The 23,997-nt window shown below is 43.1% G+C and overlaps 1 protein-coding gene across 1 annotated transcript in view; it reads right to left on the bottom strand.

Annotated features, from left to right (window-relative positions):
* LOC308285016 (laminin subunit alpha-3-like) overlaps window positions 1–23,997 on the bottom strand; it is a gene marked incomplete at both ends in the record, with an annotated part of 95,084 nt that overhangs the window by 27,681 nt on the left and 43,406 nt on the right. Inside the window, 19 exons of the mRNA XM_080725737.1 lie at window positions 447–651; window positions 1,263–1,474; window positions 1,757–1,872; window positions 2,686–2,834; window positions 3,484–3,610; window positions 4,001–4,190; window positions 10,895–10,992; window positions 11,110–11,218; window positions 11,768–11,931; window positions 12,307–12,463; window positions 13,065–13,168; window positions 13,761–13,903; window positions 16,378–16,525; window positions 18,305–18,461; window positions 19,001–19,100; window positions 19,697–19,802; window positions 20,694–20,746; window positions 22,433–22,541; window positions 23,128–23,180. Coding sequence (XP_080581863.1) covers window positions 447–651; window positions 1,263–1,474; window positions 1,757–1,872; window positions 2,686–2,834; window positions 3,484–3,610; window positions 4,001–4,190; window positions 10,895–10,992; window positions 11,110–11,218; window positions 11,768–11,931; window positions 12,307–12,463; window positions 13,065–13,168; window positions 13,761–13,903; window positions 16,378–16,525; window positions 18,305–18,461; window positions 19,001–19,100; window positions 19,697–19,802; window positions 20,694–20,746; window positions 22,433–22,541; window positions 23,128–23,180 — 2,500 coding nt within the window. The remainder of the gene's footprint in view (window positions 1–446; window positions 652–1,262; window positions 1,475–1,756; window positions 1,873–2,685; window positions 2,835–3,483; window positions 3,611–4,000; window positions 4,191–10,894; window positions 10,993–11,109; window positions 11,219–11,767; window positions 11,932–12,306; window positions 12,464–13,064; window positions 13,169–13,760; window positions 13,904–16,377; window positions 16,526–18,304; window positions 18,462–19,000; window positions 19,101–19,696; window positions 19,803–20,693; window positions 20,747–22,432; window positions 22,542–23,127; window positions 23,181–23,997) is intronic.

The following is a 23,997-nucleotide window of genomic DNA, read 5'->3' on the forward strand; positions in this document are numbered from 1 at the left end:
ACCACACTTGCAATTTCCCAGATTTGTATCTATGGGGGTATCTTATAGTTTACTTTGAGAAACGTCACATCTTGTCCGTGTCCGTCCGTCCGTGTAGACGTGTACACAATTTTACGGTCTATGGGTTTGCCGTTCTGACATCATGCCCTGCCGTCTTACTAGTATCTGTATTAGAACTTAGAAGTATACATACTGTACTGAATAAGTAAAGTATGGTGTTAGTTATATACACTGTAAATCAATATTCTTATTTGGGACAATAAGACTTGAACTTCATGTGTTCGAGGTGAGGTTTTAGTAGTAATATAATAGACAAGGCAAGGGCAAGGCAATTTCACAACAAGGCAATTCAATGTGCTTTACACAAAACATAATTATAAGATACACAAAAAAGACAGAGTGCTTCATGAGTGTTTTATCGCACACAGAGTTCCAGTTCCACTCACGTGCATTGTCCAGTGACGCGGTCACAGTCAGGACCTGCACTGGTCTTGGTGCCCAGGGGTGAGCAGTCACAGTCCTCACAGCCCAACAAGGGGTGATAGCTGAAAGTCTGAGCCTCACACACATCACAGGAAGGCCTGATAGTCTGGGGAGGGCAAATGCACTGGCCTGTCACCTCATCACACAGCCGACGACCACAATCACATGCTACAGAAGGGGAAACAGATTATATTCAGGTTCAGTATTTGCGGTATTTCATAACAGTTATGTTATGAAATACAGATGACATGTATGGGAGACAGATGTACAGTATGCTAGTGAGAATGTCCAACGCATTCTCATCACATTTTGCCATTTTGTCAAGGTGCCTTTGGCGTCTGAAGCTGGCGCTGAGGATTCGTGCACCATGTCGATGATGAGGGAATGATCATAAATTATTACCACCCTATATCAGTATGCAACTCAGACACCGCTTGGTTGGCAGAAGCTTGTTCTCTCACTTGGTGAAGGCCATGCTCGGATGTGCCTCACAGGGCACTAGCCAGCTTCTTACGCACGCCTGCCTTAGTGTTTTTAAGGGTGACATTGCTTGTTTTCAATGAGTTTATGATAATATGATACATATTCCATTGTCACAGACAGCACATGCATGAGGCCTACATTTCAGACTTTGAGGGAGTTCTATAGAAATGTATTGGCGTCCTCTGGGCGTCTACACATGACACTAGAGGATATTCACAATGTGGGAAAGGGACACCTCGGGTCCTTGACCAAGTGGCTGTATTTGAGTTGGGGTGAGAATATGAATGTCCACTCACATCTGCAGTAGGGAAAGCCATAGTATCCTGTAGCACACTTTGTGCACTGTCGACCAATGACATGCTGCCTGCAGGGACACTGTCCTCCATTTGGATCACAGATAGACCCCGTAGAGCCTGACTGGTCACAGTTACAAGGCACAGCTCCACCATTATAGGCTGCAACTAGGGAGCGGGCTGAGTCTCTGCAGAATTGGGACGATGTTCTGGGGCTGAAGACATAGAAAAATAGGTCGGTTTATTCATATAATTGCAGCTAGAGGGCACCCTTTACAAAAACATCCATTACATGGGTTATTTTTATGCCCTTCTGGTGCTTCTGAAACAAGCCAGGTAACACATAAAGCTGAAATCACAAATGAAGTTAAATCATAAGCAATCCAACTACTGTAAAACATAATTCATTCTAAATTGTATCTTAAGTTTTTAATGCTGAAGATGATTGCTTGAGCAGTAAGAAGCTTAAAGACATGATGTATGCACTGACTGCTTACTCAATATAGAATCCCTCTCCTCTGCAGTGTTGTATAAAATCCGAGGACTTATCCAGCGGTTTCGCTTTCAGGAGATCTGGGACGTAACTGTTATCGCGAACCACCAAGACATAATCCTAAAGCGGAAAAACAAAGCATAACAAATTATAAAAAAAAGCATCAACAATGCTCTGATGATGATAATCAGTAATACCAGCTTAAGCCCTTATTTTATTCTGTTTGGACCTGGATCTGGTGAGTGATCTCTCCAGATTTGCTGTTCTGCGGACTGTTACAGCCAGGGGCGTCACAAGGGGGGGAAATGGGACTGAGTTAGGACCTTAATTATTTTATATACTTTAGCTATTGAAAAATAGCAGATCTACAAGCTCACAACGCTGCACCATCAAAAAACCTTAGAAGGATGTGAAATATTCAAAGACTTGCACACATTTTCAAAAAATAGCAGATCTACACGCTCGCAGAGTGGCACTCGGTGCCCTGCTATGAGCTTGTATATCTGCTGTTTTTCAATAGTTAAAGCACAAAATAAGGCATAATAATAATGCATTCCCAGTCTAAATGGGTTAAACCCCCTCCCCGTATGAAGAACATTTAGGGGGGGCCCACAGTGAATCCTTGTACCCAGGGCCCAGAATGTGGTGCGACACCCCTGCGTACAGCCAGGTCATTGTTGTTGTTTTAAGATATGGCAGAACCCTGAGGGGAGCATACCTCATCATTGCAGGCTCTTGACCTGAACGACCTTAACAAGGCATTCCAAGCATAATCTCCTCCGTTCAAGAAATGTGCCTCTAATCGGCAGCCCAAAAGTGTCATGTACAGCTTAAAAGGTACATTAAGTTCACTGCATCGCCTCTTGGGTGACCCAGACAACTGGTTGAGAACGGTAAGCACGACAGGCTTAGTGATGGACTTAAGCGACTAACCAGGGTGAGGGTCTTTCCAGGCGGAATCTTGACAGAGATGATGGGCTCTCGCCAGGAATGGCGCTCAAGGTCAAGGGCGATGCGCTGCTCGGCGATGACCACCTCCCTGCAGCCGGAGACACTGGGGCAGAAGGAGGCATTTATGGAGCCTGGGGGGAAAAGAGAAAGAGGAGGGGAGTTCACAGAATGTCACACAACAAGAGCTATTAAGGCTATAACGGAAAGTGTGACCAAGGTCTTTGATCATCTTGTCATGACCTGAGGGGCTTAAAGCCTCTATCATAGTTTACAGTTTACAGTTTAGGCATTTAGCAGACGCTTTTAATCCAAAGCGACTTACAATAAGCAGATAAAATATCACAATAATAAACAAGATTAAATGTCAGTACATCAACAGCAATATAACAAATGCAAATGAATATCTATCTAGAAAAACAATATAATCTGTAAAGATAAAAACTAATAACTAATAAAAAAGGTTTCTAAATCCAAGGTGAAGAGCTATCACTTCACCAGTTTTCTAGCTATCACCTAAAAATATATAACAAAGCCTAGGTGATAGCTAGAAATCTACAACGCGGCGAGGTGATAGCTCTTCACCTTGCACTATGATAGAGGCTTTAATCTGACCTTAAAAAGGTATCGCCTCTTCACTGAGAAGACCACAATTATGCCCAAATCCCACGCTCATGCATTACATCCATTAGCCGCTGCCAGGAGAAAAACCATTATGCTCAAAGGGAGCCGGTATGATTCATTTTTCGTTTGACAGGTGGTGTGAGACTGTCACAAACTCACCATTCCAGGTGCGCCCCGTGTCCACCCGCACTTCCACGGGGAAGGAGATGTGTTCTGGCTGCCGATAATGGAGCACAACCACATACCTGCCCGGGAGGGGTACCTTGGGGTTGAAACTGATCTCCGTCTGGAAAAACGGGAGGACAGGAGAGGGAGCATAGTGCAGAAAGGGTGCAGACTGAAAAATGCATGGGAATGGCGCTGAGCTAGGGGACCCGTTGTCTCAAGCCCTCGAGACAGCGGGCTTAAAACAGCTACGGGTCATTGGTGTTGGCAACAAGGGCACAATTCAACAGTGATACCTGGCAGTGGTGGAAAAAGTACTCACATATTTTACTTAAGTAAAAGTATCAATACTGCAATATAGAAATATTCTGTTACAAGTAAAAGTCCGGAATTCAAAATTTACTTAAGTAAAAGTATGAAAGTGTTGTTGGCATCAAAATGTACTTAAATTTTGATCTACCGAGCCTCCAAACAGCCTAGGTAAATGCACTTAGTTACTTCCTCTGGATACCTGGGGAGATTTAAGCAGTACCCCTTCACTCTGGGGTTCAGTGAGGGGGAGCTGTCGCCTCCGTCTCCACTCCTCGCTCTCCCTCTGTGGAGGGGTGACCACCCGGGGGGAGGACGGCTGTCCGTCACCAGCTGCGTCCAAAAGCCATGATGCGGCAGGTCTGGTGAACTGGCTTGGAACACAATGCTGACTGGAGAGATAGAAGAGCAGCAGCAAGATGTTGACTAAGAATTAGGAAACTTTAATGTCCTCCGAGAGGCAATTGTAGGTACAGCACACGAGCACAGTACATAATTAAAAGCACAAAAACAATACCAGAAGAAATGCCTGTAGAAAATGTACTATCATCACAGACAAGGCAAACATTTAAGGCAAAACAACTGCCTAAACTGAAAAAATCAAACCTCGGTTCGAAGTGGAGCGGTGAATCTGAGCAGCTATGTGTGTGTGTGTGTGTGTGTGTGTGTGTTGCGTGCGTGTGTGTGTGAGTGAGTGGTGAGTGTGCCTGGCCTGCATAAAACAGCGCCCCTCCTTTAACTAGTGTGTTGTGTGTGGCCACTCAAGGTATTGCCAGGCTACGGACACGGCCACCCAGCCAGCCACCCACCCACCCACCCACATACCCACGGACATACCTGTCTATTGGGAGCGCTTTCACCGCTCCAAATATAAGATAAAATAAAATAAAATAATAAATAGGCCGATATTGCTTAAAGGTGGTTGAGTATTTGAAGGGTTTGCCAAGCAGCGCTGAAGTGGAACAATTTGACCCATTTGGACATGGGGTCAATCCCCAAGCAGAGGTCTTAATGTACAGTATGAAATGGCGCTAATCTCCAGTGATCCTCTTTTGAATCTTGACATCCTCTGACTAATGTATACATCCCACCAGAAGTGAATGCATCCGAAGCTATGGACGAGCTAAGCGATGTCATTTGTAAGCAGGAAAATAAGCACCCGGAAGCCATTTCAATCGTGGCGGGGGACTTTAACCACTGCAACTTGAAATCGGTGTTGCCGCACTTCTACCAGCACGTTAAGTGCCCAACAAGGAAGGTAAGGACGCTGGATCACTGTTATTCCACCATCAAGGATGCCTACAAAGCGGTTCAACGGCCCCACTTTGGGAGATCTGACCACCATGCGGTGCTACTACTACCTGCCTACAAGCAGAGGATGAAGAGCGAGCAACCCAGGGTGAGGTCTGTACAGTGCTGGTCCACAGATAATGTATCTAAACTCCAGGGCTGCTTTGAATCGACAGAATGGTCCATCTTCAAAGACTCAGCCACAAGTTTGGATAACTATGCTGACACTGTCACCAGCTATGTTAAATTCTGTGTGGATAATTGCATCCCAGCGCGAACCGTTCGCTCCTATCCCAACGAGAAGCCGTGGATGAACCAGGATACTCGTCTGAAGCTGAGGGAGCGCCGAGCCGCTTTTCAATCTGGGGACGAGGAACGGTACAAAAAATCCAGATACGACCTGAGGAGGGCGATCAGAGACGCTAAGAGACAATATAGGGACAAACTGGAGAACAACTATAGTGGCTGTGACGCACGGCGTATGTGGAGAGGGCTGCAGGCGATTACGGATTACAAACCGAAGCCGGCTGTTATTAACACCTCGGACTCTCTACCAGACGAATTGAATAACTTTTTCGCCCGCTTTGAATCTCACAACACGGACCCAGTTACACCGGTGCGGGGTACACCCGGTGCGGTGGAGCTGCAGGTGACACAACGAGATGTGAGTAAAACTTTTAAAAGCGTTGGGACTCATAAGGCGGCCGGTCCTGATGGGATTGCCTCACGTGTCCTTAAGTTGTGTTTTGACCAGCTTTCGGGAGTCTTTACTGACATTTTCAATATGTCCCTGTCATTGTGTGCGGTACCGTTGTGTTTCAAGGAAACCATAATTGTACCCATAGCAAAGAAAAATCCTGTCACCTGTCTTAATGATTATCGCCCTGTGGCTTTGACCTCTGTTCTTATGAAGTGTCTGGAAAAAATGGTTATATCACATATAACGCACATTATCCCTGCCAATACTGATCCATTACAGTTTGCATACTGTGCTAATAGATCAGTCGATGATGCTATTTCTCTCGCACTACACATTGCCTTGAAACATCTGGAGAATAAGAACTCTTATGTCAGACTACTCTTCATAGATTATAGCTCTGCCTTTAACACGATTGTACCATCTAAGCTTGTGTTGAAACTCAGGGGTCTTGGTCTGGGCAGTAGTATCTGCAACTGGCTGTTTGACTTTTTGACAGGCAGGCCACAATCTGTACGAATAGGGAACAAGCATTCATCTAAGATATTGACCAGGACTGGAGCGCCCCAGGGCTGTTGCCTCAGTCCCTTGTTGTATAGTCTGTTCACCTATGACTGTGTTGCCAGGTGTGGAAATAATTCTATTCTCAAATTTGCAGATGACACCACGGTTGTAGGACTAATATCCAACGATGATGAGAGGGCCTATAGGAGGGAAATTGAAGAGCTAACCCTATGGTGCCAGAATAACAATCTCTCTCTAAATGTTAGTAAAACAAAAGAGATCATCGTTGACTTTAGGAAATCTGAAGTCAATCACAGTCCCGTAACCATAAATGGTTCACCTGTAGACATAGTGGACAGTTTCAAATTCCTGGGTGTTCACATAACAAACTCACTCACATGGTCTCAAAACAGCGAAGGTATCCTTAAGAAAGCGCAGCAGCGATTGTACTTTCTGCGGCGCCTCAGGAGATTTGGCCTAAGCACCAAGGCTCTTGTTAATTTCTATCGCTGTACCATAGAAAGTGTATTGACAGGATGCATAACAGTGTGGTTTGGTAACGTGACTGCTCAAGACAGTAAACAGTTACAGAGAATTGTGAAGAGAGCTGCCAAAATCATTGGCACAGAATTACCACAGCTACACACAATCTATAACACACGCTGTAAGAAAAAGACAGAGAACATCTTAAAGGACAGCTGTCATCCCGCCCATTCCCTGTTCTATCTCCTCCCTTCAAAAAAACGTTACCAGAGCATCAAATCTCACACCACCCGTTTCAGTAATAGTTTTTATGCTCAAGCAATCAGGCTGCTTAACGAAGAGATGGAAGCGAGACGTAGGTAGTCATGTACAATATACGCAGTTTTTAAACTGTACACTGTCACACTGTATGGTTGTTTTGTTGTTTTTTGGGTTGTCCTGGGTGACCTGTTGTTGTCATTGTTTTGTGTGCAATAAGGCTGAGAGTGCTCTTGGCACAAGCATTTCATTGTTTGTCTGTACTTGTATGGATACGCATTTGACTAATAAACTAATAAACCGAACCTAATCACATTCTCTTTCATCAATGTACTAAAGAAATCACACATTTACACATTCCACACACTTCGTATGAAAGCTCCTGTTTTAGAGGTTAACTGTCTGATCCTTTGGCAATCGCCTTTGCCTTCAGGATTAGTTTTCCCCCCATCCTTGTTTTTTGCTTCCACCTCTTGCATATTTTCTCTTTCATTATGACATTACATAGATTCAAGCCCCATGACCAAATATCCCTGAACTCCCATTTGTTTGAATGTTTTTGTCTTTTGTTCATCTGTTAGCTTTTCTGTCACGAGGCAGTTCTGGCACCTCGTTACATGGTTTTTCTCGTTTATTTATTTTCGGTTCAAAATGTAGAAAGATGAAGGCCAAAGAACTTGTGATATCGTTAGCAAACCACTACACCGTATCAAATTACTGCGAGAGACTTGAAAGAGATTGTTTTTCCATTTAGAAAGTTTGCTTTCTTGATAGAAGAGATATGGGCTCAGTAATAGGCTTTTAATTCACCCTTTGTTAGCCTCCTGGTTGGTCCCTGACTGACCAGCCAGCAGGCTCCATCTGCCTTGTGTCCCGCCTTTTTTATGTTGAATTAGCTAAAACATAATTTTTTGGAGAAATAAAAACATTTAAAAACATGCTGATTCACTATGGTGCCACTGAGCAGCTCCAATTGATTGAAACAAAGTTTGAAATTAGAATTGAGCACACAGAATAACAATATGAAGCAACTGAATTAACATGTGTGGGGCGGCTGTAGCTCAGGAGGTAGAGTGGGTTGGCCAATGATCCATGGGTTAGCGGTTCAAATCCCAGCTTCTCCTGTCTACATGTCAAAGTGTCCTTGGGCAAGACACTGAACCCCAAGTTGCTCCCGGTGAGTTGGTTGGTGCCTTGCATGGTTTCCACCACCACCGGTGTATGAATGTGTGTGTGAATGGGTGAATGTAATGCACATTGTAAAGCGCTTTGGAAAAAAGCGCTATATAAATGCACCATTTACCATTTAACATGGCAGTGGATGGAATGTCCCACTGAATGTCCCACCAAGACACAGCAACCAATGGGTGTGGAGAGGGGCAGGACCAATGGGCGGGACTTGACAAAGGGTGAATTGTGATCTTAATGGAAGCACTCTTTTTAAGGCTTTCATTAGTTGAGCCATGTTCAGTGAGTGGGAAACCATTTGAATGAGGCTGTCCACATATTGTTTTCACAAGAGAGTCCTGAAAACACAGCTCACCTTTTTTTTTTTTTTAAGTTTATAAAAGCTACAATGCTAAGTTTCATGTAGTTGTAGGGGCCACATTTTTGTCCGAGCCTTACTCTTTAACCCTAAAAGCCTTTGCCTTTTTTTTTTTACTATTTTGAAAAACATTTTAAAATACTTCAAATAGCCTATCTACAAGCTGACAAAGTGTCGATGTAGCTCAGCAAGTTAAATTATTTTAAAATGTTTTTTTGAAAATACAAAAAAAAGAAAGGCAAAGAAGTTTAGGGATAAGGGTTAAGGTAAGGACGAAAATAGGGCCCCTAGTCGTTGGCAAAGACTAATTATGACAATGGTTATTTGAAGCAGATGGAAAATATGGCCCTAGGTGTCCTACCCGACACCAGGCTCAAACTTTCTCAATAGAAGAGAGAGATCACCTCCAACCACCGCAGATGGGCTAGTTAAATCGTATTAACTAATTTGCTGCCTCCTCCCAAGTTTCCCGAGTTATTCCCATACCCTGCCGCTGCCATGCCCAAGTTTCCCGAGTTTTGGGCCATTTTTGCAAATATATATATATTTTTGGACCTCCTTCCATCTACTAGGCATGATCGCGATCGCGAAATTGCATGTTTGACCCCCATACCAACCCCATCTTTCAAACATGGCCGCCATGTTTGTTTACATTTGAAGAAAACATAATGGCAGCTGATCATGAATGCCTGAACGGATTTTTTTGTTTGAAAGCTGTGAACGGCGTGCACGCACGTGGTGCATGATCTATGCAGGGGCGTGCTTAATCCGTGCACTATGAATGACATGGAAGTCTATGGAGACTGGGGGCATCCTGGCACTTCAAAAATATTTTTTTAAATGCAGCGAATGAGTTAACATACTCTACCCTGCACAATGGTTAACTATATTCATTCAAATAAACTGGATCTCAGCTTTAATCTTCTAAATCTAAAAAGATAGAGCCTGGAAACTCATTTTATGGATTCAGGGAAACTGTGCAGAAATCATTGAAACGCTACTGTCAAATAACAGGACTGGAAACTGACAGTAAATAATTGTCTGTAAATATATGTGTTGTACGGCTGGAAATTCTAGGTTGGCCACTGGGTGTTGGTTTGAAAGAGGGAAAGCAAATAAAGGGAGGCCGACCCTACAGGGGCGTCACACCAAATTCTGGGCCCTGGGTACAAGGATTCACTGCGGGCCCCCCATGAATGTTAACCATTGAAAAATAGCAGATATACAAGCTCACAGCGCGGCACCGAGTGCCGCGCTGCGAGCTTGTAGATCTGCTATTTTTTTTTTTATTGTGAAAATGTTTGCAAGAAACTTATGTTTCTATGTCAGTGGTGCTCAAACTTTTTCATGTGAAGGACCCCCAAAAGTATGTGAATTTGGCCACGGACCCCCCCATCTCAAAATATTTAGTTCCAGGAACCCCCCCAGAAGCAAAATTTGAGTTACAAACGTTCACTTAAAAAATTCATATATTCAAAGATTTGCGCACATTTTCACAACTTTTCAAAAATAGCAGATCTACATGCTCGCAGCGCGGCACTCGGTGCCGCGCTGTGAGCTTGTATATCTGCTATTTTTCAATAGCTAAAGTTACTAGGGCCCCTCCACCACCTTGGGCCCTGGTAACTCAGTCCCACTTTCCTAGCCCTTGTGACGCCCCTGCGACCCTCTGCTCTGACAACCCCAGGTGAGTGACCCTGCCCTGGGAGAGGAATGCACCGAAACACACCTGGAAAACAGATGGATTTGTCTCTCCACAGCAGGAGGCCAAAGAAAAGGGCAACAGGTAATTTTTCTTATAAACAGGTTTGCTCTATGCCAGGGGTCTTCAACGTTTTCAGGCCAAGGACCCCTTAGTTGAGAGAGAGAAGAAGCAGGGACCCCCACAACCTGTTCATAGATTCATCGTTTGACAGCACAATCGTCAGTGTATTTTGGATTCATGTCAATTTGTGTTTTCAGATATTTAACTACCGGTACTTGAACCGTCAATACCTAATTCATTTGACCTTTCACTCCGTACTTGGTCTGCTCTTTTCCCCCTCTACACCAAAGCTCTTTGCCGAAAATCGACGATCTACAAGCTCACAACGCTGCGAGGCGTGGTGAGCTTGTAGATCTGCTATTTTTGGCTAATGTTCTCAGAATATGAACACTAGGGTTCAAGTGGTTAATATAAAAAAAGTTTCTATCACACAAGATTTGGAGGACCCCCTGTAGTGACTCTGAGGACCCCCTAGGGGTCCCGGACCCCCTGTCGAAGACCCCTGCTATATGTTATTATTACCCCGTGATACCCCGTTACTGAGTTACTGTACCTGTCTTCAGTAAAGCGGCCATGGACCGAGACACAGAGTATCTTGGGGTTCACATACTCCATGAGGAACTCCTCTGCAGGCACTGCAAAGACCTTATGCTACAGAGACAATTTACAAATATGAAATGCACAAAAAAAAAAAAAGTTAATTCTGTTCTCATATTCATAAGCAGTAATTAAATCGATTAATGATCTTTTGCGAATCCTCTGTCTCACCAGCAGGAAGGAGGCAGTGGAGGACTGCAGGAGGAGAATGTCCTTATGCGTAAGCTGGAACACGGCCACTCGATTAGTGCTGTCCACGGCAACACTCCGACAGAGGAAGCTGCATGTGGTGCAATGAACAAACCAACATTAACCCATTACACAGCGCGGCACAGAGTTCTGAAAGCTGTTCTGAAGATCTGCTATGTTTTTTTTTTCTTGAAAATTTCTGCAAGTCTTTGAATATTTTTTACCCGATTCTATAAATGTCTTCTAAATCCTTCAAATCAGTGGTTCCCAAACTTTTGCATGTCAAGGATCCCCAAAATTACATGTATTTGGCCGCGGACCCCCATCTCAAAATATTTTATTCCAGGGACCCCCCAGATGCAGAGATTTGAGTTACAGAAGTTTGCTTTGAAAAAGATATATTCACAGATTTTCACGATTTTAAAAAAATGGCAGATCTACAAGCTCGCAGCAGTGAGCTCGTATATCTGCTATTTTTAAAAAGCATACATTTTCAATAGCATAAATAGTATGAAATAATCCCTTAATACCGACCAGGAACAACATTTTTTATTTATACAGCAATATGAGCAGATGCCCAGCATTGGTTCACATCAGGAGTCATGCCTAATGGCTGTATGCAATGACATTTAACACGCACCTGTAAGTGCAGCTGTAAACATTGGCCCTGGCCTGGCTCTGGCCATCTGACTGGCCGTTGATGAGCAGGTTGACATTCTGGACCGTGTCCACCTCGCTGGCATACTCCAGGACCAGAGCGTATGGACCGGGCCGAGACACACGCAGACCAAGCTGGAGCTGGGCCTGCAGACAGACACAAGTGACAAATACATTCTCATACCTGGTACAAGAACGCCAAACAAGTGAAGGGCCCCCAATTTATATGTATTTGGCCACGGAACCCCCTGGACTAAAAATCGGTAATAACTTTATTTCATTTTTTACTTTTTCAAAAATTGTAGATCTACAAGCTTACAAATCGTCTATTTTTATAGTATTTCTAAGTATAAAAAGGGTTTAAAGTGGATTTGATGCGATTTCTTTTTTTTGTTGGGGAGGGGAGTGAGAACCACTTTGAGAGTCATAACAGAAGGAAACTGTGCTGAGACAATGAACACAGAAAATGTACTTTCATAAGTGCAACATGAGAACATTTGCACATAAGGTAGGCGTGCCTACCTGTCTGCCACTGACAGAGGCCATCTCTGGGTGATCTGGGGTGGGCCGTTGCACAGGAACCTGCCTCTTCCGGCGCCCTGCGCGGTTGGAGAGCTTTCCCTGGGTTCCCAGGGCTGAGCTGAACCCGTCCATTGACACGTGCTTATACAACAGACAGCTGAGAGAAAGAGCCGTGCAGACAAAAATGGTGGTCAGCTACTGTATAAGCAATAACACCAAAGGATCCATTTCCAGAGATCGGCACTCATCATTCTAGCTCAGGGGTCTTCAACAGGGGGTCTGGGACCCCTAGGGGGTCCTCAGAGTTACTACAGGGGGGCTTACTTGCTCACAACGCTTCGCGCTGCGAGGCGTTGTGGAGCTTGTAGATCGGCTATTTTTGGCAAAGAGCTTTGGAGGGGGAAAAGAGCAGACTAAGGACAGTGAAAGTGAAAACAAAAAAACAGAAGAGGCTATTGGAGAACCTGATTTGGATAGGGACACACGATCTGATGCTGGACAATGTCACTATGACAGAAAGAGACAAGATGGGTCTGTTCCAAACCAAATAACTCTGTTGCCACACTCATTCATTCACCCCATAAATCCCAATGGAAGCGGGGGAATGTGTTGTGAAATAAAAAGTCAGATTCTAAGACTGGAAAGGTTATTAAGTATTGACGGTTCAAGTGGTTAAATATCTGAAAACCCACATTAACATGAATCCAAAATATACTGATGATCGTGCTGTCAAACAATTAAATAAATCCTGTAATTACTTGGCGTCTCTATCTGCAGCGGGGGTGTACGTGCATGGCTGGGTGATCTTCTCCTGCAGTAGAGGGGCCTCATAGTAGTCGCGGGGAAGCAGCACCAAGTAATCCTGAGAATTAGAGTGATACAGGGAAAGTTTCATTTAAGCTACACCAAGCACGCAACCCAAACATATCACATTGTCTAAAGTGCCAGTCATTAACTTTTAACAATAGCAATGTTTTGAAAACATTTCAACCACAAGTCGTTGTGTACAGTTAATAATGCGGGCATCTCTACAACCTCAAATATTCCATTCCCAAGGCTACTGAATCCTGTTACGACTCCTTCTTTTTGGCATTAGATACAGTATCGCCGTGGTCATTTGCATCTTGAGCACCATGATCAATACTTGAAAATAGCAATAAATGTGGTGCTGATTCCTCTGACAGAGGCTCTTTCTATTATCGCTATTAATTATGACTCTCTTTCTAAAACAAACTGACACGTTAATCCTTTCACCAGAGCATAAATTACGCCTGATTTATAGTAGCGCGTGGCTGTCGTGCACCAAAAATAAATAGCAGATGTACAAGCTCGAGCTTGTAGATTGGCTATTTATGGTGCGCAACACCCGTGCACAACTCAGTATGACTCAGGGCATAGGCCTTCGACATGAGGAAGACGCACAAACAAAGCCCATTTTACCCTCTTGTACTCACAAGCAGGATTCCCTGGGCCTGTATGTGGATCACCCATTTTCCAGGCGTCAAAGAGAAGGGCTGAGCGAAACCGTCTCCTGGAACAGTAAGGAAAGTAGGGGAGGTGCTGACAGGGAACACCACCTCCTGACTCTGACCTGACCCTGCAGAAGAAAAAAACAAAACAAACGCAGGCTGTAAAATGACACCATCACAGCTGAGAGCACATTACAATAAGACAAGCATCGGCTGTCATCGACTGTGTAAAAGATATTAGATGCCTCATGCGCCAATTTATAAACAACATGAAGGGTGGTTGTTGTTTTTATTGTTATGCCTCACCAGTGCCGGGGGGAAACAACTATGTTGATATTATAGTTGATATTATGCCCTCCTCTTGAGAAAAATGTGAATGTTCTGGTCTGAGTGGTTTTCTGAGCCAAAATGATATAGTTCATTCAAAGACTTCATTGAAAGGTCATTTGTCAATCATTCTGGCTCACCAGGGGCTTCTGGTGTACGGCACATTATTTATTTAAGATTTATTTTCTATCTTAAAACTCGTTCTCTGCTGCATGACTGCTGCATGACGACTTTGATGAGTTATTCCTGATGGTTCAGGACGACTTTGACTACATCTAGACCTACTGCACATACAGTATAAACAGAGCTGCTACCTTTAAACACGTTTTAAATTTGAGGCTTTTTTTTCCTTTTCCTTCGTGTGTATGCTATTGAAATTGTATTGAGAAAAAATAAATGCTGATATTTGTTCCAAAAAGCTTGATACCCTGTGCATATACATAATGACAAAATGTGACATAGCTCTGTGTACCCCCTCCAACTGTATATGTGTTCCCCATTTTCAACTGTTTTATTATGTTTTGAAACTTGCTTTGGCAATGTAAACGTATATTTTTTCAGCTCTTTGAATTGAACTGAATTGACTAATCAATAATCAGGATGGTGCGCATCTGCTGGAAGGAAACAGGAAGTAGGCGTGATAAAAAAAAATAAAAAAAAACAGCTCTCCATCCCCTCCCATTTTACATTTTGCAGGAAAACATTTACTGCCAGGAAGAATATTCTTTTGTTCTGGATGAAGGATGTTGCCCCTTCCAAAAGATATTGGCAATTGGAATAATCCCAGTGATATATCGAACCAGTTACCCATATATGGAGACCCATGTGAAAATCCTATGACGTCTATCACATCTGACATCATCAGGGGCGGACTGGCCATCTGGCATACCGGTGGGCCGCTAGGCAAGGGGGCCGCCCAGTTTTTTTATTTTTATTTTATTTTTTTTTGCCACTGGGCAGCCCCCTAGCCTAGCGGCCCACTGCAACAGTTGTTTAGAATGGACATATCAAACTCAATGTCCAACAGATTGCTTTGTGTTAACAGCTGAGTTTCTAGTGTCAATCTCCCTCTGGAAGAGATTACACTGAGGCCTCACTGCAGTCTGTGTTTTATGCTTTGAAGAGGACATTACATTATGTTTGTAGTGTTTTCTCACTGTAAACAAAAACATATTCACATTAGCTAAGCTAAGCTAACATTGCTGTCTGTATAATGACTGGTTGCACTTGAGGGGAGCTGAGGAAACATTTGGTGGATACTAGGCTAGTATGCACAACTAAAAGAACTGATGCACTATTGTGTTGAAGCGCCTCAGTGCGGCTGCAGAGTTGAGGTGCTATCTATTCCTGATTGATTGATTGAAGACTATTTGAAGTTTGCATAGGAAAAGGTACAGTTTCACTATGGTTGAGGGCTATGTTATGGAGAGTGTCTGGTTGCTTTATTTTAGGTGATTATAGAATTTAAGTGCTCTCTTTTTTACTTTTACAATGAGTGGGTATTTGCCTAATTCTGCCCTGCAAGCATTGTTTGTTGTTTTCCGTTGGGTGCGGAGTATAGATTTGCAGAGTTCTGCGTGCAGAGTCTCAGTTTGGTGTCAGTGTCATGCTCTAGTATATAATATACAGTAGCCTATAGCCTACTGCATATTGAACAATACAATACAACTTGTTTGTCCAATTCTCAGATCAATATGCTTATTTTCCATTCATTAGCTAACTTGCCAAAGTTCTGACACATTTTGGCACTAATCATGTTCATACTCCGCTTGTTGGTGGTGTAAAAGTTGTGGTATTAAAAGCTTAATTGTGTATTTATATGTGCTGCCCTCGACCCGACGAGTCGGTAGAGTATCTGCGCGCGCTGGTTGTGGGGGCTGGTCTAGTCAAGATGCCAGGGCTGAATTTTAGTCCCAGTCCGTCCCTGGACATCATACAACTAACTAAACTAAAAATAGCTGTCAGGGAACGACCTAAGTCGAAAAACAATAGTGGCAGTCAATGAGTTAAAGCCTTTTAACATGGTTAAACCTTAAAAAGAAAGCTGATGCCCCTGCTTTTGAGCCACAGTCCTGGAACCCTGGTACCCCCCAGGCACCAGTATGGATGGCCTTAACTCCCTTGACAAAAGCTACAGTACAGTGTGTGTTTAGTTCTATTATGTGTGTGTTATGAGCAAACAGGGTGTGAACAGGGTGTTGAATTGGACCTTAATGACAATGGTATGCATGGTGACGCGTTTTAAAAGCTAACTTGGTGTCAAGCACAGCCTTACCTGGGGCACCGCGGTTATTGGTGGCCTTGACACTACCGCTCACATTTGTACCGCTGGGGTTAGCGAACCGCAGAACCACGCGGAACAGGGGGGACAAAGGCTGCCTTGCCTCGTCCACATCAACATGCACTGTTACTCTGACTTCAGTCTGCAGAGACAAGGGGAAGGGGACACACAGCTGACTGGAGAGACAAAGGTTTGGGTGGGGAGGCGTTAAGGGAAATGTTAATAACAGAGTGACTCTAGTGCAGTGGTTCTCAACCTGTGGGTCGGGACCCCGGGGTCCCCAAATTATTTTGGGAGGTCCCCAGATGATGAACTTAATGTGCAACGTTGTTTTCTTCCTCAACAGTGAAACAAACCAACATAAAGTTTAAGTGTATGGAGGGTGTCTGCACATTTCTAAAGTGACAATTTAAGGACTTTTTAATACTTCTAAAATGACAAATTAAACATTGGTCAAATTGTCAAATATTAGAGGCAGAAATTGTGAAAATAGCCGATTTACATGCTCACAACGCCTCGCGTTGCGAGGCGTTGTGAGCATGTAGATCGGCTATTTTCACAATAGAACCGTGTTATAAAAATCACACCCGTGTGAAGTGGAGCTGTGTGTGTGTGTGTGTGTGTGTGTGTGTGTGTGTGTGTGTGTGTGTGTGTGTGTGTGTGTGTGTGTGTGGATCATGTGTACCGATTTTTGTGACATTTGAAGAAAATATGTAGGAAAAGGAGCAAAAAGTGTGTTTTGGAGAAAATTCAAGATGGCGGAAAATCTATCATGGCGCAAATGGGCGTGGCCTATATGGGGAGATGCGTCATGAGCCAAGGAATCCAGGGAAAAAATATTTTTGATTTTCCGACCTACGGTTCAAGAGTTACAGGCCAAAACGTAAAGTGGGGTGTTATGGCGCCACCATGCGGCCAAATGACACAATTATTTTTTATTTAATCCTTGAAATCATTATGAACCTCCTCTCCAAGTCTTGAAACTCTAGCCCCTATGGTTTGCGAGAGACAAATAATTGAATGTGAGTTTTTGCGATTCCCATTATAAGTCAATGGGGAAAATTAATTCACTAATAAATTAATATCAATTAAACTATTGAACCTTTCTCTTAGCAAGTTACTAGCCCACGATTCCCGAGTAAGCCGGTCGATTTGACATATGGCGCGAGTGTGTGGTGGCAAAACTGTGGGACTAGTAGCGTGCCGAAGTTTAGGAAGTTCAGGCTACATACAGACACACACACACACAGACAGACAGACCCACACGGCCACGTATAGGGAGCCTGTGCTTCACACAGCTCCAAAAATGTTATGCCTCTACTAGTGCTCGTAGGGTGGGGGGTCCCCAGTTAAAATGTGAATATCTTGGGGGGGGTCACGGCCTGAAAAGGTTGAGAACCACTGCTCTAGTGGGTTAAGCAGGTAAACAAGGGGTTAATTCATGGAGAGCCAGCGCAGTCAAGACAGGAAAGGAAAGCTATAGGAAAGATAGCCCTTCACTTACAGTCACAGCAAGAGTGAAAGCCAGCCTCTTCCATTACCAAGATCCTCGCTCTCACACGCGCTGCCCCTTTGTGTTGGAGAGTGGCGTAGCGCATTATTACATGGAAAGGGCCAGGAAAGCCTACAGCAAGCATTAGGATCACCTCTGGCTGAGGAGAGATAGGATTAGTGCTAGGAGAGCTAGCCACCACATTGCCTACAATAGCCTCGTTGTAAATGTGGGGGAAGTAAAAGAGAAGGCAAGTGTAACAGTGGAAAAGGAAATGGAAAGATGCATCCTGTAAAACCTTGAGATGACAGACAAGGTCGAGCCCTAACCCTAACCCCAAATGATATAATAATTGCCAAATTATTTCACATAGTGCATCAAGGTAATGCAGTGAAAATATCCCAACAATTGAAGCAAACGTGTACTGACCTGTGCCGTAGACATAATGGCATAACCTCTCCAGCTGAATCTTGGGAAGTTGCGAGGGTCAAACCCAAAGCGCACAGGCCTAGAGTTGGGAGTGATGCCATCCTCTACTTCATATTTAAGCTGGTGGAGGCTAGGGAAATAGTAGCCGGTTGCGGGCCTAGTGGTGCAGAATGGAACCCAAATTATAGTGAATAAAGATGTCTTTATGTGCATGAGGATTTAAGGGCTTTCAGCACTCAGCTGTCCATAGGTTAAGAAAGAGTATGTCTTGTTAAGCCACATGGCAGATAAGATACAGTCTAGAAGATAAAATACATTAGGACTGCAACAGTTAATCAAACTAATCGATCATTCATCAATAATCAATCAAAAATAGTGAAAATATATCTACTGTACAAGCTTGAGTATACTGATTGTACTACTGGCTGCCAAATGGGACCGAAATAAAACTTTCTAAACTAAAAACTAAAGCTTGAAGACGCATTGTGAGCTTGTAGAGCTACTATTTTCACTATTTCTACATGGCACCGTTGATGTGCGACAAAGTATAAAATATTCTTAAATGTTTAATAGATTTGTTGAAACGTTCCCAAAATATTTTTAAACATGCTTCTCAATTATTTGATCAATCGGATAGTTGCAGTGCCTCTATAGAAATGTGTTTATCTATTATTACGTTTATGATTCAGTGCTTACTCTGTGCAGGTACGGCCCACTATGTTATTCCGACACCGACACTGTCCCGACACATCATCACAGGCCCTGCCCATAGCCCCGCCCACGTCACACTGACAGCCTATCAGGAGGACAGAAACAAGACATTCTCTTAGATGAAAGTATAATAGCTCATGTTGGTTTTAAAGTAACATTTCAAAGATCTCAATCAATATCTACTGTATCTATGTCCAATGTCAATGTAATAACAAACAGCTGCAATATTTTGTTCCACTTGTATGTTAATTATTGATATACCTGTATTTTCCGGACTATAAAGCGCACTTAAAAGCCTTTAATTTTCTCAAAAAACTACAGTGCGCCTTATAGTCCAGTGCGCCTTATATATGGATCATTCATTGACATTGACATTCCCTTTAGCACAGCTCCATCTGTTGGATGCATAACGCAACGGTAGCGTCTATTATGTGCGCCTTATAGTCCGGTGTGCCTTATATATGAAAACAGTTCGAAAATAGACCATTCATTGAGAGTGCGCCTTATAGTCCGGTGCGCCTTATAGTCCGGAAAATACGGTATTACATGTTGCATGGAAGTGGTTTTAATAGAAGACAGAAACACATTTTGTAAGTATCTAGTTTAGATCATAAGTGTTAACCTGCTTTTTAAATACAATGGTATAATAATTGAGTCGAAGAGATATAAGATATAACTCACCTTCACAGCCAAAATAGTTGCGTTTCTGCACCAGGAAGTATCCATGCTTACATGTGTCACAGGAGTGTCCACATGCATTTGGTTTACAGTAACACTGACCGTTTTTCTAGAGGAGACGATGAACAGTGAAAATATCAGATTAGGCATACAGCCCATGCAAAACACAGTAAACTAATACAACGATAATATTAATATTAAAATGACATTGATAAGAGAGATCACTAACGAGCACTTTTATGGCCCAATCGATTACCTCAGTGCACAACCCCTCTGAAGTTCAAAGGGAGCAATTAAGAGCTCTGGCCAGCTCCCCCCTTTTATTTTTATTTTAAATTCTTTTTTTTTTTTTACTTTACCACTGGTAAATGGGTACATCAAATAGCATGTTGACATACCTGTCAACATTAGAGAGAGAAATAACACAAAATGTAACCCTTCATGTACAGTACAGCAGTGGCTCTCAACCTGCGGGACAGGACCCCAAGGAGGGTCCCACATGATTAAGTGAATTGATAATTTAAGGACCTTTTAAGACCTTTTTAATACCTTAAAAAGCTATTAAAAAGGCAAAGAAAAAATACCATTACTGCATGAAAAATAAGCTATTTTCACAATATTTATGTGTGGAACCGAGTCAAACAAAATGTAATGTCTCAACTCCTACATTCCAGGTGTTTATCAGGGTTGGGGGTCCCCAGTTCAAATATGATTATGTTGGGTGGTCACAGCCTACAAAGGCTGAGAACCACGCCAGTACAGTATAAAGCCGTGGTTATCAAAGTGGATATCATGGACTCTCTAGGTTCCTTTATGGGGGTCTAAATGAACCCTTACAAGTCTGTAACCTTTGACAGAACCAAATTGACCATTTGGTTCCATTTGTACTCTGTTAAAATTAAGGGAAGACCTTCCAATTTCAAAGTTTGAGAACCACTGGTATAAAGTATTATTGCTCATCACAGGTGGAGAGTATAAAGGAAACACTGGGTAAGCTCACCTGCTGACACTCCCCAACGCCACTCAAGGTACCCTTTACATCACACTGACACTCTGTCAAAGAGAGAGAGAAGGAGATGAGGTGGGGTTGGTAATGGGTGGGACGTGGGAGACGGTGTTGGTGGGGCTCTACCGTGAATAGAGTCTGATTACAGGATTCTCTCACTTTCATGGGTGAAACATGACAGCACAAGCCCCCTCGCCCTCCCCTCAGAGAGCTGCACATCAAAGGCCACGGGGAACGTTACCGCGTTGGTGGCTTTCAACTCACTGAGCGAACTATAGGCTCTCCCTTGCCACAGTTAACCTGAGGCATTCCTGGGATATTAAACTCCTTTTTTTCTCCCTCTCCTGTCCTCTATCTCCACGCAGGCTGACAGTGATAACATTCTTACTGAAAAGCAGAGCTGTAACATTAGACCGTGTATCTGGACAAAGCCTGAGACTGTTCCCTCGCCACTGGCTGGTTAATGGAGGCGAGCTACTCCTCAACTGAATGTTTCCATATCCAGTACTTACGCTGAACTGGTGCATAGTAGTATCGTTTTGTTGGCTTAATAGTGTTTACTTTACTAATGCCACTAATGCCCCTTTCTTCTTGTTTAGGACCACGGTGGGTAGAGGGCGGAGCTCAGGAGTATTCCAGTTTTCTGAAATGCCACCATGAACATTCTTGCACTGCAACATGAAATCCCACACGTTCAAAGGAAAGCTGCCAAGAAGACTTGCCTATTAATGTGTTTTCCCCCCAACTGTCCCTGTGAAGGACAGGAAAGTGAATGGATGACAGTGTGTTGAGTGTGTAAGAGAGGCCAAGGCCCATATCAGCACCTCGTCAGGTTGCTGCTGATGATTTAATACTTCTGATGATAAAACATAGGGGTTGATATTGCTACGGGGAAAAAAACCCTTTGGAGCATTTTTGCAGAAGCTGTGCATCTACTGTTGTCGTTTTTGCCTCAGGTGTGCAGCTACTACAGGTGTTTTAGCAGAAGGTGTGCAATTAGTCGTTTCTGCAGAAGGTGCACACGCGCAGCTAGGTGTTATTAGTGATGAGACGATATCCGATATCACGTTTAATCCAAGTTATCATAAAATAGTCAATATCCTCCATCATACTCTGACGGGAATCAATTAGCTTTGCCAGGTGGCATATCCAGTTCTGAGAGAAACAGTGATATGTAAAGTGTCTGTGTGCGTCCATGTACGGTATGTGTGTGTGTGTGTGTGTGTGTGTGTGTGTGTGTGTGTGTGTAAATGAGCGATTTACAGTTTGTAGTAGGTGGGCTCTACACTGGCTGGCATTGTTTACATTCACGATGCAACATTATAATAGGTGAAGGCTTGCTCGCTTGAATAATAGAATAAAACCTTATAATATCTAATTGTGATTATCTGTTGGGTATTGACGAGAGTCTTAATCTGTTTGTTTTCAGTAAAAAGATTGTTCACAAATTATGGTCTATGGGACAATACACATATTTGCAGAAATTTCAGCTTAAGTGATTCCAGTATTTTTGGAGGGCATTTTAAGAATTATAAGCACACTAAAATTGTGCTAAGCAATATTTTATTCTTTGTCGCACAATGGTGCCATTCCTTTAAACTATTGTTGTTTTTTCATTCTCTCTAAGTGAGGTACATGCTATGAGGAGTCTGTGTGGATAGGCTTCCCATTTAGATCCAGGTAATCATGTAACATATCTTTGGTACCATACTGCTGTGGTACTTGGGACTTACCTATACAGCCTCTGGGGTGATCTGTAGCTAGGTTCCAGTAGAGAGGTTTACATCTGTCACACAGAGGTCCCTCTACATTTGGCAGGCAGCGACAGGAGCCCTGGTGAGGCTACAGGGTTGGCAAGTACAGAATAAAGTTACATTTTCTCTGGCTGTTTAATATTATGCTCTAACATTGATAACATTGTTTCTATGAGTCCTATAGTAAATGTCTGTGGCACTGATGCATATTGTTGATTTTCTTTTGAGTTTATTCTTCAAAGTGGAAGGAAGTCTCTTTCCTTTTTTTGATTGCAGTTGATTTCATTTCCACTGACCCAAAAAAAGATAGAAAAACAAATCCACTTCCTTGATAACTCTGCCGGATGAAGGTTTGGCAAGCTTGCTCTATTATCAGATAGAGGAATCTGAATACATGTGAGTCCACACCCAGTTGTGGTGGTGGTGGTGGGTTTCTATTAGCCCCAAGTGTCCCTATTCTGTAGGCAAACATTCTACGAAAACAGCTGGTCTAGGGATCATCTGTTTTTGCTATAATATTTGCTAACATATTTACTGTAGAACGAAAACAGGAGGAGGCCTAGTATAACCCTGTAGGGTTTAAGTGATTGATTGTGCTAATAAAATACATGATCATGGTTGGTCTGTTACTGACAGGAAATTATAGACATCATGTTACGAAAAGGCCTGCCTACCGTTTGTGAATTGATGACTTCTGACCCCGCTGGGTTACACTGTCTAATGGAGGCTGGAAACACACACAATACACACACAGTCAAAGGACACTCAAACAACTAGTCAAAGGCGGCTCTACCATGCCGCACCTCCAGTTCACCCCTGCTAACATACTGTACCAACAGGTAAATATACGATGGAGTTGTGGAATCTTTATCATTTTTCCACCTGCAGTGCTTAGATTTAATTATGGTTTCCGAAATGCTAACAGCAAGTGCGGACAGCTCAGTCTGTGTGGCTACTTTCAGAATATAATGATATGCACGCATTACTCCGCCCCCTCGCCTCACAACAACAGAAAATCACGCCTACATTTTAGATTTCTTTTCAGAATCTGAATTCTGATCAAATTAACTTAGAGGCGGGGTTTCAGGCTCCTTTAAATGGCATACAAGTGGGAAGAACAAATGGAGGACAAATGGTTGAAATGGACAACATATACCGGTAAGAGATCTAACAGAGACAGTGGGGAGGGGAAAGACACATGAAGCAAGGGAAGAGCCTGGGTTGAGTATCATGGAATGTATGTAAATCTAGAATTGTCATGTGAACAGATGTCAACTTTTATTTTGTATTTTGTGTTAAGTGATAAGAAAAATGGCATACAAGTGGTCTCCTAAGTGGACACTGTTTACTGTTGCTAGATCCCGTGAGAAGGTGTTGCTACAGAGAATGGTTGATAATAAAGGTGATTGTCCCCTGATGTGTCATTTTAGTGGTGTGGCTTGTGGCGATTGGGTCCAATATTTAGTTCAGTGACCATGGCATGGGTAAAGACTCGTTCAGAAGCTGTGTTCACGTTCACTTCTATCATTAGAACGAATAGTCCC

The sequence above is a fragment of the Nannobrachium achirus genome, assembly GCF_963921795.1.
Source record: "Nannobrachium achirus genome assembly, chromosome: 5".
NCBI lineage: Eukaryota > Metazoa > Chordata > Actinopteri > Myctophiformes > Myctophidae > Nannobrachium > Nannobrachium achirus.